The sequence below is a fragment of the Parasteatoda tepidariorum genome, chromosome 4 (genome assembly GCF_043381705.1).
Source record: "Parasteatoda tepidariorum isolate YZ-2023 chromosome 4, CAS_Ptep_4.0, whole genome shotgun sequence".
NCBI classification, from domain to species: domain Eukaryota; kingdom Metazoa; phylum Arthropoda; class Arachnida; order Araneae; family Theridiidae; genus Parasteatoda; species Parasteatoda tepidariorum.
In genome coordinates, this window is record NC_092207.1 from 77124274 (window position 1) to 77144201 (window position 19928).

Here is a 19928-nt window from a genome sequence, read left to right on the forward strand (position 1 = left end):
TATATATATATATACTGAGAAAAAAAATCTGGTAAAATTACCGTTTTGTATGGTAGTTACCTCTCTAGTAAAAAACAACATATTTCGTGTGTTAATAAAACCAAAATGTATTGTATTTAAACCATTTATTGAGTAATTTTTTCATTCATATGGTAACGGTATACCGGAAATTCTGGTTTTTAAAATAATAGTTCTTCTTATTACCGCACATTTAGTAAAAAATATAAAACTGAAAAGTAAATTAAAAAAAATAAATAGTTTTCATGCCCTGTTCTAAGGCATCATAAATCACATGTTATCAAACTATATTTTATTGCCAATTTTACCAAAATCATTAACGTAGTCCTTCGGTAAAAATTACCGCTTCGGTAAAAGTTTTTCCGCTGTACCCATGGAGTCAGAAATACGGTAAATTTTACCATATTCTTGTAGTTTTGATCATACACAGTGTGTATATATAAGCATCACTACATTTCACATTTCAGCGCTTATTGTTATTGCTTTATATGAAACTGAAATATCTAGCTGACCCGTTTCCTTTAAAATAGTAACACGTAAATAGTAACACGTAATAGCTCATATTTACGCTAAGTTAAAAAGCAGCTGTTCAATTATTTGAGATGTACTCGTTCAAACCAGATAGAAGAAATAATAAAATAATGCATTAAAATTTTTTGAAGGCTTAGAGTTACTTTTAGCTCTCCTATTCATATTCTATTTGTCCCTCTTTTTTTCAACAAAAAAGAGAGTGAATTTATTCAGGAGTATAATAGAATATAATTTGAAATTTAACATTAACTTACATGGCGTTGTTATGTTTGCAATTTTTCACTTTTTAAAAATGTTTCTGTATTACTTTGGGAAAGAAATTCTCAGTTTCTTTGTATGGTGTAAGGTGAGTGATTTAAAAAATTATCTCTTTGTTTATTTATTTTATGTAAATTTTTGACAAAATGTATAATTTTTCTTAAATTTTTTGTTTTTACACATGTCATGTTCTTAATTTTTGGGGAAATTTATCTAAAACATTTAAATTGGCGGTGAATTTTTTGCCCTACCAATTTATATTTGATTTCATAAAAGTTGATTAGCAATGGCGCTGTCTATTTATTTGTTGAAATAAATTACATTTCTACTGTTTATAGTCTGTAAAAAAATTCAGGGTTAAATAAATACCATCACTTTGGGCGCATCATCCGTAAACTTCGTTTAAGCGTAAAAACTATTATTACCATAAAATATTATACCTGATTACAGTAATATTAATTTAATGAGAGCGATTCAGTGACTTTTACGACAATTATTACCGTGAAAATTACGGTATATCAGATTTTTTGTTCCGTAAAATGTTACGGTCAAAATAGATTTTACGGTAATAAGTATCCATACCCTGAGTGCCGTTGCTTTTTACCGGAATTTGATCCCGAAATTTTTTACAATGATAAAACGATTTAAACAAATTTATTTGACATGATAATTGTAGCAAAATTAAACAACTTAAGTTTTCCGTGATTTTAAATTTCCTCTCACTTGAAATGTTTTGGAGAGCAAGAATTTCTGGGTCAGCATGTAATTGCTTTTCGCCACTCTTCAGATTTTATGATTTTTATAAATGTACCAGCATCGAGGTACTTAATCTTAAACGAAAGATAAAAGAGTTAAATAAAATAATAAATTTTGCATTATTTCGCTAGTTTTGAAAGTGCTGTGCGATCTATGCACCATGATGATGAAGATAAACTCTTTGTTGTTTTCAGTTTTCTTTGAGCATAAAATCATTAGTCAAAGATTAATTTTATGCTTTTGGCACATAATTTCTCTCCATTCTCGTATAATAAATCAATTTCTTTTTATGTTAGTGATTTTCAACATTTCTTGCTCTGTACGCCATTGTTAAAAGCTGTTTCCTCGTTTCCCATTTCGAAACTCCAGTCATAATTATATATTTAGCTAGTCTTAAATTGTTTTTAAGTGTGTTCCTTAAGTTGAATAAAAAAAATTGTTGGAAAAGTTGATGAATATCAAAATTTGATTAAAAGCTTAAACTGAATGCTTAGATAATAAATAAAATAAAATATACCTTAATAAAAAGCTCAACTAGCATGACCGAGAAGATGGGGATAAAGAAGGCCACCCAACTTCAGATCCATGGGTACCAGATTGTCCGGAAGATACTGACCGCCGATGCGCAATTCTGACCACATTGCCACCATGAACAGTCACGAAATTGGGTTGCCTTAAACATTGTGTAGCCTTATAATAAATAAAATTAAATATATCTTAATAAAAAGCTCAACTAGCATATCCGAAAAAATATCTGAAAAAAGGAACTGAATTAAAAAAAAAAAAGATTAAGGAAGATGGGGATAGAGGAGACATTTTAACTAAAAATTATTCAGAGTGATTGAAATAATAAAAAAAATATTATTATAGTATTTTATTATTTAGACAGCACTAGGTTAGAATATAAATGTAGGATTGACATGAAATCGAACGGCGATAGCTCAGTGGTTAAAGGCATTAGACTGTTTTTGTGGAGAACTAGGGTTCGATCCCTGATGGCGGCTTGAAGTCCTCCCAGTTTCAGATCGATGGATACCAAATTGTCCCGGAGGTAATGGTGCAGCCATACACATTGCCACCATGATTAATTGCGAAATTGTGGAGCCCTTTGGCCCACAAAGAGATGTCTAGGGAATGCTTTACTTTTGAAGCGATCTCAGCTAAGATTTTTTTGAAATTAAAAATTCGTTTCTGAACGTCAACTGAGGATAAGTGGGACATCATTTGTTGCCTATTTTCTAGCCAATGTTTATGATGGAAACCTGTTACATTAATTTATTTTTGTTTTTATTTTTGGGCATGATGTCTTAGCAATTTTACTACAATACCTTTGACTTCAATTATTATGTTATTAATTTCAAAGACTGTGGGTTGTTGACATATGCCTGATTAGGCAGAGGGGGTGCAACTGTTCTTGTTTTCCAGTGGCGCCATCTATGGCCAAGAATTCGACTTCTGCCACACCATACGTCACACCCGTTTATAGGGCGGACCCATTCATACATCCACAGATCGTAATTTTGACCTGAATAAGATCAATCTCCAATCCAGTACCCCCAGAGGCATTGAATTGTTATGGGAACATGGAGGACTTTTACGACTCGACAGATTTAAAGTGCATCAGTCACTTTACTACACGGGGAGTCTTCGGCCGGCGAGGTTCGAACCCGAACTCTCGGACAAGGGCCCAGAGAAAATATATAACAATCACTGGCATTGTTGAGGAATTTTACTTAAAAAAATTGTCTTTTAACCTCTTTCCTTGCCAAATTTTTTGAATAAAATGCAAAAACTTATTTCTAAATTAATGTTAATTATTATTAATTATTAAATATTTTTTCTAAATTTTATTTGATTAATAAATACAAGGAACTAAAACAAAACATATTATACACAGGTTTTAAGTTGAAATATGAATTTTGTGTGAAAAACATTTAATTTGCCATTAGTTTACTATCCCGTGTTATCTCGGGCAAATGAATAAAGTTAAATTTTAGTCTTTGTATATAGTTTTTTTAACAAGGGACAACATAAAGTGACACTTTTCACACACTAGTGAAGTTATACGTCATATTTTACTCTTTTTTTTTCTACGTAAATTCAGCAACCATCGTATACATAATAGCACAAAACGCGTGTGCATTCCCCCAATCCAACAGCAAAACTTGGATTGAGGGACGAGTTTTTTCGGGATAGTAAATATTCGCAACATATAGATACCCGAGTTAACTCGGGAAAACAACTTACATCTAAAGTCCAGTACCTAACGAAAAGCCTACCTCCAAAATCCAGTTAAATTTCATTTTTACGGTTTTGAAACCATACTAGTTGTAAATGGTTAATAAACCGTATAGTTTTGTATTCTTAATTTTTTAACCATACTAGTTGTAAACAATTTCAAAACCGTAAGTGTTACACATGATATTTATCGTTAACTTTACGGTTAATTGGATAGCCAGACTGCTACCAATTATTTTTAAATAATTTAGAAAAGAAAATTCTGACAGTGTAGAATTTTCCTTAAATCCAGGTTTTATATTTAGAAACGTTCACGTTTTTCTATTTTTAAATCTGTTTAAGTTGTATCTTAATGTTGTATTAAAGGCTATTTACATTTTCTATTAATATTTTTTTGTTAAAGGTCATCGCTTTACTCAGCTTTTATTTACAATGTTTACTAGTCAGTCAATAAACACTATTTGTAACTATTTTTATTTCCTGCATCACTTTTCGCACTCTAAATTAAATAACCTTTTTTCTTTTTTTCAATTAAAAGTCGTTTTCTCTCTCCAAAAGCTACAAATGAATTTTTTTTCTTGCATTCACAAATTAAATATAGCTGTTTAGCTTTTTAAAATTAAATTATTTTGGTTTCAATTCCAAGTACTACATTTGTAAATGTTTTAATTAAACAAAAGTAGTTGATAATTGAATTATCTTTTATTTAAAAGAAAAGGAATGAAACTTTTTTCCTAGTTTAGATTAACACATGCTTTAAAGTTATCCTTTGTGTTAATAAAATATGTTTTTGTTTAAGCTTAATTCTTTGATTTTATTTTTGACTTTATATGTCTTAAAAACACTGCCTTTTTATTCATATTCCATTTAGAAGAAATTAATTCCCTGTTTAAATAATAACTACACGCTCGTAAAGTTGTCTGTGTTTATAGGTTTAATTCTGATTACTATGACAAATATTAATTTTGTTAGTATTGTATATTATATTGGTTATAATAGTTATAACTGGTTATATTTTAATTAGTTTCTTTTTTCGGGGGGGGGGATATTAATTAATATTTTAGTGATTTTAAATCTTAAAATTATATATTTATAGAAATACCTTTTCTTTCAAAAAGATGCACCTTTAAATGTTCATTGTCTCATAAATTGCAGTTGAAGTTATAGAAAAAAAGCTTTCAAGTTGTCAATCATTTTTTTTTAGTTTAGTTTTGAAATATTTTGCACAGTTGTTTAGGATGTCTTCAATTATTTTTTATAAACTACAAATATTTCTCTAATTTTGTTAATGAGTGAGTATTACTTTTTGAAATACACTCATAAATTAGGGTAAGAGGGCAATTTAAAAATTACTTAGGATCTATTCAGTTATTACATAATATTACACATTTGATATTTTTTTGGGTGTTAAGTGAGTGCTTTTCAAAGCTCAACCCTTTTCTGGGAGGAAGACACTTTTATAATATATCCTGTTGTAAAATACCGGAGTTTATCAACATGGATCGATCGATTAAGCGGTCTACTTCTTTTCCATTAATTTTTTATACAGATAAATATTTAATATAGTTCCATGACATTGCACAGTGAGATTTGACAATATGAATGATAAGCTGTCCTTTGGAGACAAAAAATTTGTACTGAATTTTTAATACAAATGAAACTAGAACCTTTAAAATGTCTGCTGTTTGTCTGCATGTGTAAATTAAAAAAACGTGTTTTTTTTTATTTGCACATCCGTAATATTGAACATATAAATTGCACTGGGAAGCAATTTTTTTTTTCATTTTCTGTTGCCTGAAATTTTTTAACAGATTTTAGATACTTTCGAATCACTGAATTCAAATCTTCAATCGGTTTCTCCCTCCAAGCTACAGTTTTTTTTTAAAAAATGAGATTTTTTAACATATTTTTGGTGGAAATATACAAGTTTAAGAACGTTATGTAAAACAAGAAGTCACGTATAGTTTGTCTAAAGTAAGAACTCCCCTAGCCATTTTTCTGAACCCGTGGCGGTGACTGTGGTGACGAGATATAACTATTTATGTAGGGGTGTGGGGTCACTGTTTAGGACAGGTTTTGGCTCGAGTTGGCGAGAGAAATGTAATCTTTTTTCCCTTCTATTGTGCCAACCCTAGAGTGAAGAGAAGCTACCCTCCCTGAAATGCGTTATTCTTATTTCCACAGTAGCAGACGGTGTCAGACCTTCTGGCGGGGGGGGGAGGAGTTCTCACCGTAGACAAACTATAAATGTCGCGAGAAACTTTTAGGGGAGTTAATTTAGATCATCAGGATCAACGGGACACCATACCACGGGAGAGACTTTTCGTCACAAATTCTCTTTCACCTGTATCACTAGTTCAAAATATGAAGTATAAAAAAAGTGAGCCTAGTCGAAGCCATGAAATTTCAAATGCTGAGAAGAAATTTTTGAAACATCAAATGAAAATAAACTATGAGAAGATAACTTTACGCAATTTAGTAATTGAGTATTCACGACGAAAAGTTTCTCCAGTAGTATAAAGTCCTCTTGAAATTGCATAGGAACTCATGCTTGGAAATGTCGTCATGCGCCACTAGGAGTGAACTTTTATGAACTGTTTCTTTGAACACTTTTATCAGGTTATAATAATAATAGGAGAAACGTCCCTGACCGCGTACAACGATATAGGTTCCCATGCAATTTTAATTCTGATGATGTGCCTTAACTCTCATAAAAATTTGTCGCAACATTTATGCTACCCACTGTTATATATATAGTTTCAAAATTTATATATTTCAACAAAAAATAGACTAAAAATCTCATTTAAGAAATCTGTAGCTTTAGGAGCAATACTTATTTGAAATCCCCACACCCTAATTAAGTAAGATCAAGTATTTATATATAAATGCGACAAAAAATTCGTACTAGACGCCAATTTTATTTTAAATAAGAATGTGACTTAGGATTGTTGTTGTTTTAAAACTGATAAGTGCATTGCATTGTATCAGCAAGCGATCGCTGATACAATGCTGGTGATAGTGAAATCTTGTACAGGTATGCGGATTGTTTACACACAAAAGTTTGTTCATACTAAATCTTATCGCCAATGATTTGATGTCATTTTTATTTTTAAAATACTCCTAGCAATCACTTTATAAATTATTTCGAAATACGCCTGTTGTTTTTTTTCGTGATAGTTATTAAAATATTAAATTTCGTGAGGTATTTTGGAATAAAAGTAAATATTTGTGATATGGATACTGTGGTACTAGGAAAAAGATTTGTGTACGTCAAAATTACGTAAGTAAAAATAAAGCTTTGATAAAATTCCATTTTAAAAAATACTTTTAGCAGGAATATTTTAGAATGATATTGAGTTCTCTACAATACTCCTTTTGAAACGTTTGTATTTTCAAAAAAGCTTTAAAAATCCTTTTATTGAAAAAATCTTTCATAAGTATAAGTATAGAATAGTACTTATTAAGACATTTTTCTTTTAACTACTAACTGCTTGTACTTTTATGTGACGTTTTACAATTAAATAAGTAAGCACTGAGAAAAAAAGTATTTACCTAACTACCAGAATATGGTAAAATTGACCATGTTTCTGGCTCTATGGGAACACCTAAAAGCTCGATAATTTTTACCGAAGTTCTTTGCTAATGATTTTAGTAAAATTAGCAATAAACTATGGTTTTGTAATGTGTGATAAAATTTGGAAAATGTGGTAAAATTTGGTTAATTTTTGGTTATTTATTTAATATTTGGTAATTTAATTAAATTTGGTAAAAATTCGTAATTTTACATGATATCTAAGAGCATGACATAAAAACCATTTATTCTGTTCAGTTAAATTTACTTTTTAATTTTGTATTTTCTTACTAAATATATGATAATAAGGACTTTAGTCTTGAGAAAATGAATTTCCGGTTAACCGTTGCCATATGAACGGAAAAATTTCTAAATGAATGGTTTAAATACTGTATATTTTGGTTTTATAAACCAGAATTATAGTTTTTTTTACAACCAAAAATGTCATTACTATATAGTAAGAAGTTTTCGTGGTTTTCCTCTCCATGTAACGCAAGTGCGGATTAGTTCCATCAAAAAGTCCGCCACGTAGACACATTTCTCCCAATAGTTGATCCAGGAGTTCTCTTATCTTCTGGATTGGGTTCAAAATTACAAGGCTATGCAGCTGAACATAATTAGTCGTTTACCCAAAAAAATTGAATTGACTGTTCAACGACGGTTATAAAATAAAATATAATTGCTGGATGATGCATATTATTCATTTATTTATTGTCTTAGGAATGAAGATCAATTCACCTTTTTAAAATAGCAATCACATTTCAGAACTTGTAAATTTTGAAATTTTTATATTTAAATTGAAAGTTCGCGTGGGATTCACTTTAAAAAATGCCGTTAAACTTATTTATTTTATTATTTTATTAGGAAATTTTGGATTCTGATTTGCAAATGCAAATACTTTCAAGCTATTTTAAAATTTATTATTTACAATTTTTCTTTTGCTAGAAAAAATCACGTAGATGATAGTGATCATTGATCGATTCCGAATATAGATATTAAATTGATAATGCGAATCAATCACTAAAATAATTGAATTTGTGAATGACTTAAATTTAATAAATTGATTCGAATCAGTTAATCATTCAAATTTGTTTAATTGATCAGAAGCAATGAATCATTCGAATTTTATCAAATAATTCGAATCAGTGAAATTTCAGGCTTGTATTAATTGATTCAAATCACTGACTCTTTAAATTGAATAAGTTAATTCGTATCAGTTAATCATTCAAATTAATTTATTTGATCAGAATCAAGGAATCATTCGATTTTAATTAAACTCGAAAGTAAATCAAAAGTGAAATTCGAATTTAATTAAATTCGAAGCAGTGTAACTTCAAGCTTATATTAGTTGATTCAAATCAGTGACTCTTTGAATTGAATGAATTGATTCGTATCAGTGAACCATTGGAATAATCAGTTTATTCAAATCTGACCATGTCCGTCTTTTTTTTTAAACTGTAAACTTGGACTTTCTCTAGTTGATTCTGAACTCGTAATTGCTAAGTTATACGGAATCAAGGAATCATTCGATTTTAATCAAACTCGAAAGTGAATCAAAAGTGAAATTCGAATTTAATTAAATTCGATGCAGTGAAACTTCAAACTTGTATTAGTTGATTCAAATCAGTGACTCTTTGAATTGAATGAGTTGATTCGTATCAGTGAACCATTGGAATTCAATCAGTTTTTTTCAAATCTGATCATGTCCGCCTTTTTTTTTTTTTTTTAATTGTAAACTTGGACTTTCTCTAGTTGATTCTGAAGTCGTTATTGCTAAGTTATACAGAGCCAATGAATCAATCGGATTTAATCGAATGATTCGAATTAGTGAAACATAGCGCTTAATATTAGTTGATTCAAATTAGTGTCTCCTTTGAATAAGTTGATTCCTATCAGTGAACCACTAAAATTCAATCAGTTGACTCAAATCCAACCATTTCCCTATTTTCAATTGAAAATTTAGATTTGCTAATGTCCATTACGAAGTCATGGAATTGCTAGAAAGATTGAATTCAATCCAAAGAATCAATTATTAGAAAGGTTTTTCTCTTTCGTTTAAGTCATGGAATTGCTAGAAAGATTGAATTCAATCCAAAGAATCAATTATTAGAAAGGTTTTTCTCTTTTATTTAAGTCATGGAATTACTAGAAAGATTGAATTCAATCCAAAGAATCAATTATGAGAAAGGTTTTTCTCTTTTATTTAAGTCATGGAATTGCTAGAAAGATTGAATTCAATCCAAAGAATCAATTATGAAAAAGGTTTTTCTCTTTTATTTAAGTCATGGAATTGCTAGAAAGATTGAATTCAATCCAAAGAATCAATTATTAGAAAGGTTTTTCTCTTTAATTTAAGAGGAAGTGTTTGTTTGAATAAAAGCGCGGATGAAGTGTAAACAAACTATTCATCCAAGAAATGACATGACACAAAACTGTCAACTTCCGCAGTCTGGTATATATTCCGCGTAAGTGAGAGGGTCTCGCGGCCTTGTTCATGATTATATTTTATATTTAGAATCATCTCACGCGCTTTTCCTCTCTTTCTTTGGACTCGTTGCAGATATTTTTTTGATTATAAAATGAAATTGTAATTTTATTTCCTTCTTTTTTTGGCTGCTTAAGTTACCGCCATAATCGCCAAGAAACGTGCAACAAAACTTTTTTTTGTTTGTTAAACTCGATTTAACATGCTGTTAGAAGTTAATGTTTCAATTAAGTGTTTGTTTAAATTGCCACCCTCACTTAAATGTCACTTAACGTGTAAATATGTAAATATTAAAACGTGTATCGCTTAATAAGTTTTTTTTTCATGAAGTTTTTCCTGCTACATTTTTTTTAAAAACGTGTTTCGGAAACTTTTATTGAAGTTAGTATAATGATATCAGTTTGTGTTTGTCTTCGAAACGATTGAAAAAAAAAGTAAATTACGCTGAAAATTAATGCAATTATATTACCTTAATTAAAGTGATAAACTTGTAAAGCTAAAATACTTATTTATATATTACTTATAGATTAGCTAATGTGTTGAATTACATAACTGTAATTAAGTTATTTAATAGCAATTAAGTTGTTCAATTATTGAATTGTAATCAAGTTAAAATTTTGATGAAGTCAGATATTAAAGAATACATTTTTTAAAGTTGTGAAAAAATTTTCCGCACTCTCATGAAAATATGGTTGAATTAAATGCTGAGCATTGATATAGTATTTTTTCACCACCAATTTTCTGCCCTCAGTCTTACCCCTCTCAAAACTTTTCACGCTGCTGCTTCAGGCAGCAGGATTTCCTTCTCGAACTTGCCGTTTAGCGCATACAATCAATTTTTTGAAAAAGTACATGGCAAAAAGGAAGACTTTTAATCTCTTGCTGACACTCGCCGCTTCATGGCTCCATGGCTATTTTGATTTTTTAATATTAATTTTCCAGGAATAGTTCGGAAATAAAATATTTCGTTCATATGGTTCGTAAGTTGCGCTACTTTTAGCATATTTCTTATAAAAATCAATTGTATCGAATATTTCTTCGTTTCTGTGCTATAAAAGAAAGAAAACAGTATTTGTTTAAAATGTGTTTCTATTTTTCTTTCATCAAAATACGGCAACTGTTCATTGAGATTTTGCTTGCTGTTTATTTTTTGGTTCTGGTTCTCATTAAAATGAGGTAAACAAATAATTATGTTAATGTAATTCTACTGAAATGAAACTAAAAATATTAACTGTAAATGAAATTTGATATCATCGTTAAGTTTTAAAACTTCGTTTTTATCTCAAATGCTTTTCGAGTATTGCATGTTAATTAATTTTAAGCAATATTTACTTATACAAACATTTAGATGCATTACGTGCTTGTTCTAAATAATTTTACATTCAAGCAGATTCAATTTAATGAGTGCTGAACTCACTGAGATAGTCGTCTAATATAATCATCTATTACGATTTATCATTCTTGTTTTATTACTCTTAAAAGCAGGAAAGTCATAAAATATACAATATAAATGTGAAAAAAAGTTATATTTAAAGTAAATTAAATGGCATAAAATAGCATAAAACTGAATATTTATTTTTATACGATATTTAATTATTGTATAAATTATAAAACAAATTATGTTTTTTTTTGTATTATGCTTCACATTATATTTATTTTAATTTATTTTTTATGCAATATTTAGATCTTAAATAAATTGTGAAACTCATTCCGTTTCTTCGTTGTGTTATGCTTGACATTGCATTAATTATAATTCATCATCATTACATTAATCATAACATTTCATTAATCCTTAATTTCATTTATCATTGATTTCATTAATCATTACATTTTCATTACTTATGCATTTTTATTACCTGAAGGAGTTCTAATTATTCTTGATTTTATTAATGATTTTTATAAGTTATTTTTCAATTTGTTAAAACTGTTGACCAAACTTTAAAATCCATATTAGTCCATTTACAGCTGTAATTTATAAGCCATTAATCAATAATTTGTTTTAATAGTTTATAGCACGGTTCACGTTTTTGTGTTAGGCGATTCAATAAACTTATTATAAAACTTTATTTATGTTACATATTTTGTTGAAATGATAGTTTCCTTCACTTTAAAATTATACTGGAAAGAAATTAACCTGAACATTTAAATTAAGTAGAGAACATTTATTAACCTCATTTCTATCATGCAAGAGATGCTTCAGTCTCAAAAAAAAAAAATACCTATCTGATTTGATTTAATTGGTCAAATGCAAATTTTGTTTAGTAGCCACTGTATCAGAAATTTGCATTATTGTATCTCTTTTAATTAAATTGGGCTAATAAAATAATTATTTAATTTTTTTAAAAGTTTTTATTTAACTTTTATTTAAAGCCAAAAAGTTATCGAAACATTATAAATTTTTAAAAGAACTTTTTTTAAATTTTAAACAATATTTTTATAATTACCTTTTTTTAAAGTAACATAAGATTTGGAGTTTATTTTTGATTGAAAGGTTTGAGGTCTATATTGTTTGAAAAGTTTATTCAAATCGTAAAATTATCAAGAGGAAATAATGAAATTTACTTCAAATTGCATGAAAATAGTCCCCCCCCCCCTGATTTCTGTTGATTATGTAATAAAATGAAACCCGTTTTCTCTCATCTTTCATAGTTTCATGGAGAGAAAAAAACCCATTATGTTCATCACTTTTTTAGATAATTTTATAGCTATGAATTTGAGTTGTAGGGGGGGAGGATTATTTTCTGAGTAAAATTTCTTATGAGGGGCTAGAGAGGTAAAACTTTCTGAAAAATAACTGCTGTAGCAAATAAAAATGATTGTTTTCGGTGGGGGGGGGATATTGTGTCTTTGAAGAAAAAAATTATCATTTTTTCGATTTCTTGAATTTTTAAACTTATTTTCCAAGTGTAATAGTTTCTAACCAGGGCTCGAAGAAAGTCAGAAATTTTACCCGTCCCCGAGGATGGCTTTTCCAACAATGTACCCGTCCTCTGAAACTAACCCGTAGCTTCTAAATAAATAAAAATATATTTTTCTCTTGTTTATTACAAACATTTATATAAATTGCACAATGAATTAGTAGTTACTTGGATTACAAATACTAGGTTACTAATAGTAAAACCTAGTATTTCTTTTATGAAAAAAATTTTTTTTTTATGAAATAATTTAAATGACAAAGGTCAAGTTATCTGGAATGTCAATTTATCCGAGGGTACTTCGTTTTTTAAATGAAACAAATATGACGTTTGCCAGTTCCACAATCAAGTCAATGATTTACCGAGGTTTCTGCACAGAAATCTGAAAGGGGTCTTCCATTTAGGTGGATGTTCATAATTGCGCTTAACGCTTCTTGTTTAAGACCAGTACGTAATGTGTTTTTTTGTAAGCTCATTGCTGAAAAGCCTCTTTCAACCACTGCAGTACTCCCACACAGAGAAAACATCAATTCCACCAAGCGCAGTATGTTGCTGTATTTCTAGATTAGAGGGTCATTTTAGAAGTGAGGCGCTAGACTCTTGTAAGATAACAAAAATTGAAAATGTATCACGAATATTAATGGGAAAATGGCCGTCCGCGCGGACGTCGGATTCGAGATATTTGTTGTCCGCAGGGAATTTTTGACCGCCGAGGACGGGCGGACGGGTGGTTTTTCGAGCCCTGTTTCTAACCCCTTTTTTTTACTCCCTGCTAACTTTAGTAAAAGTATTTGGCCAGAAGTTTGACTAAAAACGGGTGGAGGGGTGAGATTAGGAAACCCTAGTACTGTGCTTCCAAATTTTTCAAATTTTTTTTAAAGAATTTATGTAAATAAATTGCTCTTTCTTCTGATTACTCTTGTTTAAATAATTAAAAAGCATAAAATGCATCAAATTATAAGGCCATTTTTTTCGAATATACTATTTTTAGTACGTGTATGTTTCTGTCTCTATGGGAACATCAAACGTTTTTTTACAAAAGTGCTTTGGTAATGATTTTGGTAAAATTAATCCAAATATAGTTTTATAGTATGCGATAAAATTTAGTAAATGCGGTAAAATTTGGGTATTTTATCATGATACCTTAGAGCGTGGTATAAGCTATTTATTTTATCAAACTTAGTTATCAGTTTTGTATTTTTTACTAAATGTGTGGTAAAAAAAACTATAATTTTGAAAACCAGAATTTCCGCTAAAGCGTTAACTATATGAACGGAAAATAACCAAATAAATAGTTTAAATACCGTATATTTCGATATACCAAAATTATGACTTTTTTTTTTTTACCAGAACTGTCATTACCATTCAGTACTATTAGGGTAATTTGACCAGAATTCTTTTCATCGTGCAGTTTTTCCAAATTTCTTTTTTCTTTTTATAGTTTTATAATTCAGCTGTGTTCTAAATTTAGTTATGTATTTCCCCCTTATTCTGATTCTAGTATTAATTTCTTTACCTTGTTTTCTTTGCATTTTCTATTAAAAAATTCCCACATTTCGTCCTAAAAGTTAAAAAATTCCACCAAAATTAATTAATATATAGTTAACATATTAATGAATTATTAATTAATATATTATCTTTATATACTCAATCGTTTATCTGTTATAATAATTTCAAAATATTTCTCGTAATTAATAAAGGATTAAAAAATAATAATAATATTGTGTATTTTGTCGCCAAATGCGAAGGTGTTTTAAACGCTACGTCCCGTTTCTCCCATGGGACTTGGCAAATCATTCCGAATATTCTATTTTTGACATTTGCTTCTGAGAATCTGCTGAACACAAACCTACATCTTCCTATTTTACAACCTGTATACATCGGCTGAGAATTATGTATTCTGAAATTATGAGTGCCCGTGTTTAAAGCAGTGTTTGAATATTCCATTGTAGTTTTCTCCTTCGATTTTTTTCATTATGATTTTATTGTTATGATATACGATGAAAGCTATTTTAATATTCTTGGTGGATATATTTGTCTTTCTTAGTGTTTATTCATGGTAGATTAAAGAAGAAATTTCCGTAAATGAGCAAAAGTTCCGTAATTCTTTACTTGCTGCGGATCGAACAAAGATTTGAATGGCATGAGAAATTCCAAGGTCAAGAAACAATGTCATGATTTTTTATATGGTGCGCGTGTAATTTATAGGAAGTTACGATCCTTAAGTGCAAGAGTTCATTTCAAGAATTAGAAAGACTTGAAATATTATGATTTATAGTGAATTCATCAGTACTTGGATTTATGATATAGCGAAAATTCAAAACAAGGAGAAGTTTATGTGACGTTTCGATATCAATAATACACAATCCACCTTAAGAATTATAGTATTGCAAATTTGAACATTCATAGTAATTTCTGCTACGAAGTGTGCTAATTAATGTCAAGATTTATGGTAAAACAAATCATATAGTGAAATTTAGAAAACGTTTTGACTATATTCGGAATATTTTGTCATTTTCGATTTATATATGCAGCAATCGATTTCAGATTTTATGGTATTGTGAATATTCAGATATGGTAAAATTTATGAGACATTTCGATTTTCAAGTATGATTTTCCATTTAAGGATTTATAATATAGTGTGTGAATTTACGTGATATAGTGAAATTCATGAAAAATAGTAATAATCATGGTGTCATAAATATTTAGATTATATTGAGAAATTTTCAAGAAATTTCGATTGCCAAGTACCAAAATCTATTTCAGAATTTATGTGATGAAATATTTATAAGTATTTTGATTTAAATCATGATATTTATCATATTAATGAATCATTTAATGTGATTAGCTCAATTATGCGTAATTATTTATCTATTAACTGAGCAGTTCCCAGAGGAAAAGGAGGAAAAAAAACATGCCATGTTTAAAAATTCATTGGTTAATTATTGTGTTATTATCAAGATCAAAAAATGAATTTATTATAGAAATCATATCACTTTGAAATTGTTGGAAAATTTGAATACATTGCGGATTCTTTATATAGCGGAAGTATTATTATTGAAATTTAAAACTATTGTATCATTTAAACTATTGCTGCAACAAACAGTTTTATATTAACAGTTTTATTTTTCATATATTTGCATCTTGTTTAAGGAGAAAATGAAGAACCAAAATTTGCTTTTTATTCCGGTTAAGGTAGCTATTTAATTCCTGTTAAGGTAGCATTTTAACAGTTATCATGCCTGTACTTAAAAAAGTAAAAGTTACTTCATTTTTTATAAACTTGATTTAGTTTTAACTTTTTCCAAATATTAGTATTAGCCTTTTAAAACTATGTAATATTAATTTATATAAATCTAAATTAATCTATTTTATTATTTTAGTAGAAATTTTAACAATACAGTTTTGGTTGAAAACTCAATTTATATTATTATTATTATGATTAAGTTTGTAAAATATAGTTAAATTTTATGCACTAGCATCTTACTGAAACTATTTTAAATTGAAACATTTCTGAAATATTTTTTACATATTTTGAATAATTAGCAGTTCATACTAGCAGCTTGATGGAGAAAAATTTTTTGGTAAAATTACCCTAATGTATGGTAATGACATTTCTGGTGGAAAAAATAACAATATAATTCTGGTTAATAAAACCAAAATATAGGGTATTTCAACCATTCATTTGATAATTTTTCAGTTCATATGGTAATGGTTTACCAGAAGTTCTCGTTTTCAAAATTATAGTGCTTATTGCTTTTACTACTTATTGCATTTAATAAATTTTGTCTCATAATTTAAAACCATATTTTATTGTTAATTTTGCCACAGTCATTACCAAAAGCTTCCGTAAAAATTAACGAGCTTTTTGATTATTCCCATAGTACCATGCTTCCATCCAATTTTAACCACAACATCGTGTTATCTTGCATAAAATTGTTTAATTTGCACGATATTAAGGTTCAATATGCCACCATTCAATTATGAGTGATAAAACGGTTCCAAAATTTCTAACAGTGCATGATTATGTGAACCAATATTTACATGTGAGAAGTAAATGTACAATTATATTTAATTACTTTATTAAATGAAGCAAATTCATAAAGAATTGAGTGCTTGTAACTCTTGAAGAAGTGAAGTGATTGTGCTTAACCATGTTATTTAAATCAGATTTAATTGAATTGTAAACGACCGTCTCGCGCGTGTATTGAACCTGATTGCCTTCTGAATCGACAAATGCAACGATTTACCTACGATGACGTCACTTGCCGGTATCCTATTGCAAAAAAGTCATTATTGAGTATTTTTGCGGATTTCTTTTTAGCTCTTTTGTTTTAATTATGTTTCTGTGAATGACTTGGTAACTAGCCACGTCCAGACTAGCGTTCTGACTAGCCACGTCCAGACCACTTAACAAATCTTAAAATAGAGTTATTTCTTTAATTTGTTTCATTTAATTGTTTAATGATTTAACCTATTTAATGTTTTTTCAGAACCAAGTGCCATGTCCATTGGTGACCGTCACACAAGAAGAGGTCGACCCAAGTGCGGACATTCCTGTGACCAATACCTTAATCGAAGAAGAATGTACCACCCCTCCAGCCAGAGTACGCATGCGATCCTTGTCAGGAGGTGCTTACAGACTAGCCCCGACACTGCCAGCCACAGGGCGCATGCGTAGACAATCCGGGGACGACGTTCTGACAAGGGTTAGCCCATCCCGACGTGCTGCTCTTTTTGAACATTTCAGGCCTAGGTCGAAATCGGATAGTAAAGGCAAACGACCCACATTTCTCACCAGCCTCAAAAACAGTATTTTCAGCCCTCAACGAAAAACTTCCCTCGAGGCTGAACCCCCTCCTTTAGAACCTTTACAACCAGGTGGTGACTACCGGCAAAGATCACGGTCTGGGTCTGAAACCCGAGGTGGCACCATGTCTAAAATGATTGACCTGTTCCGCAGTCGTTCCAACTCTTTATCCATCGATTCCAGAAGCAAGGTTAGTGTATGGTATAATTTATGTCTGGTTTTTATTTATTATACTATTTCGTACACAAATAGGTTAATTTCGGGAAAAATGTTACTCCTTCTCCAACGTCAGTACTTTTATGAAAAAAAATTTAAGGTGAGCCTAGTGCCTCATATTGATACTGAATGAAGTACAATGAACTGATTTGGATAGTACTAAATCTACCCTAATGGAATTTATGAGTAGGCACTAAAAAAAAGATTTGTTTTTCAGAACGCTAAATTGCAGTTTCATTCGATTTATCAATTATCTTTACTAAATGGAAATTTCATTCCGTTTAGCGAGCAAAAATACACCGGAAACTATGTCTTACTTCACTTGTCTCTATAGAGCAATGATGTCCAACTGGCGGCCCGCCAACACATATTGTGCGGCCGCCAACTTCTTATTCAGGCTGATCGGCCTCAGTTTTCCCATTAAAATGTAAGCAAATTGTTTTATAATCCTTCTGTTCTATTGTTTTATAATTAATAATTCAACTATTAATTGTTATTGTATAAAAGGTATGAGTTTATAGTTCAACTTTTTCAAACTGTGGCCCGCCAGGTGATCAGTGACCGGAATTCTGGCCCTTGGGCTCTTTTCGGTAGAACAGCCCTACTATAGAGGATATAAAATTGTCTCCCCAAATCAGTTTTATATTCCTCCTTCCAGAAAAAGCGATGCGTAGCAAACAGTTATACTTAAAGTGCATTAATTTAAAAAAAATCTAAATGGTAATTTCATTCCATTTAGTTATCCCCTTTACTAAGTTGAAGTTTCATTTCATTTCGCGCGCAAAAATACACCGGAAACAATGTCTCTTTTCTTTTACCTGTATAGAGCATATTCAATTGTCTCCCTAAATCATCTTCGTATTCCTCCCACCAAAAAGTTCGAAGCGTAATAAACTGCTATCATGGTGAAATACATTAGTTTTTCAAAGACATTAATGCAAATATCACGAAATGCATACCGATAACGGTCGTTAAAAAATAATTTACATCGAAACCATATTATCTTACGATATCTTGCGACTCCATAGCTAAACGTAAACAAAACCATGGAACTCTTTAATTTTGCATCCAAAAATAAGTTCCAAACAGGTTTTTGGAGAACTTCCTCTGTGAGTTGATTTATACTGCACTGCTTAGAAATAAAATGCCAGGTAATTTTTACCACCATTTGTCATTCGATCTAAGTAGTGATAGTATAATGCGTGTATCCACCAGTATTGTCGTCGGATAAGGATGAATACTAGACCGTCGCCAATAGCTCATTTGTTAAGCTCTATTGTGACTTTAACAGCCATAACGACATGACATTAGCAACCTGAAGAAGTGCTTATCAAATTGACACTATTTCTGGAATCAAAAACCTCACCCTGCTTGGATAGGCGACAGAAAAAATCATGTTGTGCAAAAATTTTAATATCCCACGCCTGAGCCACGATGGCTCAGGGGATAAATCGTACGCCTTCCAATGCAGTGAACCGGGTTCGAATCCCTGTCGATACGAATTCCGCATCCGGCTTGCGCCGAGCACAGTCCTGACGTGAAATATCCTTGTCGTTGACGGATCATGAGTTTGAGTCCCCTTGCCGTCAGGCTAACCGTGGGAGGTTCTCCTCGTCTTCCTCTCCATGTAACGCAAATGCGAGTTAGCTCCATTAAAAAGCCCTCCACGAAGACAGCTTTCTCTTAATACTCGATCCAGGAGTTCCATTGTCTTCTGGATTGTTTTCAAAATTACAAGGTTACGGAGTTGAACGTTAGTAGTCGTAAACCCATAAAATTGGGTCGACTGTTCAACGGCGGCTGTAAAATATCCCACGCCTGTATTCCGACCTGTCTCGGAGGTGCTTGTCTGAGAACCGTGGCAGCTCAAGGGATATAATGCTCGCCTTCCAATGTGGTGAACCGGATTTGAATCCCAGCGATTGGTAGTCTCGATACGAGTTCCGCACTCGGCTAACAGCGATCACAGTGCTGACGTAAAATATCCTCAGTGTTAGACGGATCATGGGTTAGAGTCTCCTTATCGTCAGGATAACAGCGGAAGGTTTTCGTGGTTTTTCCTTCCATGTAATTACACGCTGTTTAGTTCCATCAAAAAGCCCTCCACAGAGGCAAAATTTCGCCCAATAC

General features: G+C 30.5%; 1 protein-coding gene across 10 annotated transcripts in view; it reads left to right on the top strand.

The window, feature by feature from the left end:
- The window catches only part of LOC107442082 (5'-AMP-activated protein kinase subunit gamma-1), a 158155-nt gene that overhangs the window by 74436 nt on the left and 63791 nt on the right, over positions 1-19928 (top strand). For 5 of the 10 annotated variants that reach the window (XM_071180072.1, XM_043041593.2, XM_043041592.2 and 2 more), the window contains one exon: positions 17266-17772. In XM_071180072.1, the coding sequence (XP_071036173.1) occupies positions 17266-17772 (507 nt within the window). Of the gene's footprint in view, positions 1-746; positions 896-6868; positions 7082-14591; positions 15968-17265; positions 17773-19928 lie in introns of those variants that run through there. The other 5 variants (XM_043041594.2, XM_071180074.1, XM_043041596.2 and 2 more) reach the window with 5 other exon arrangements.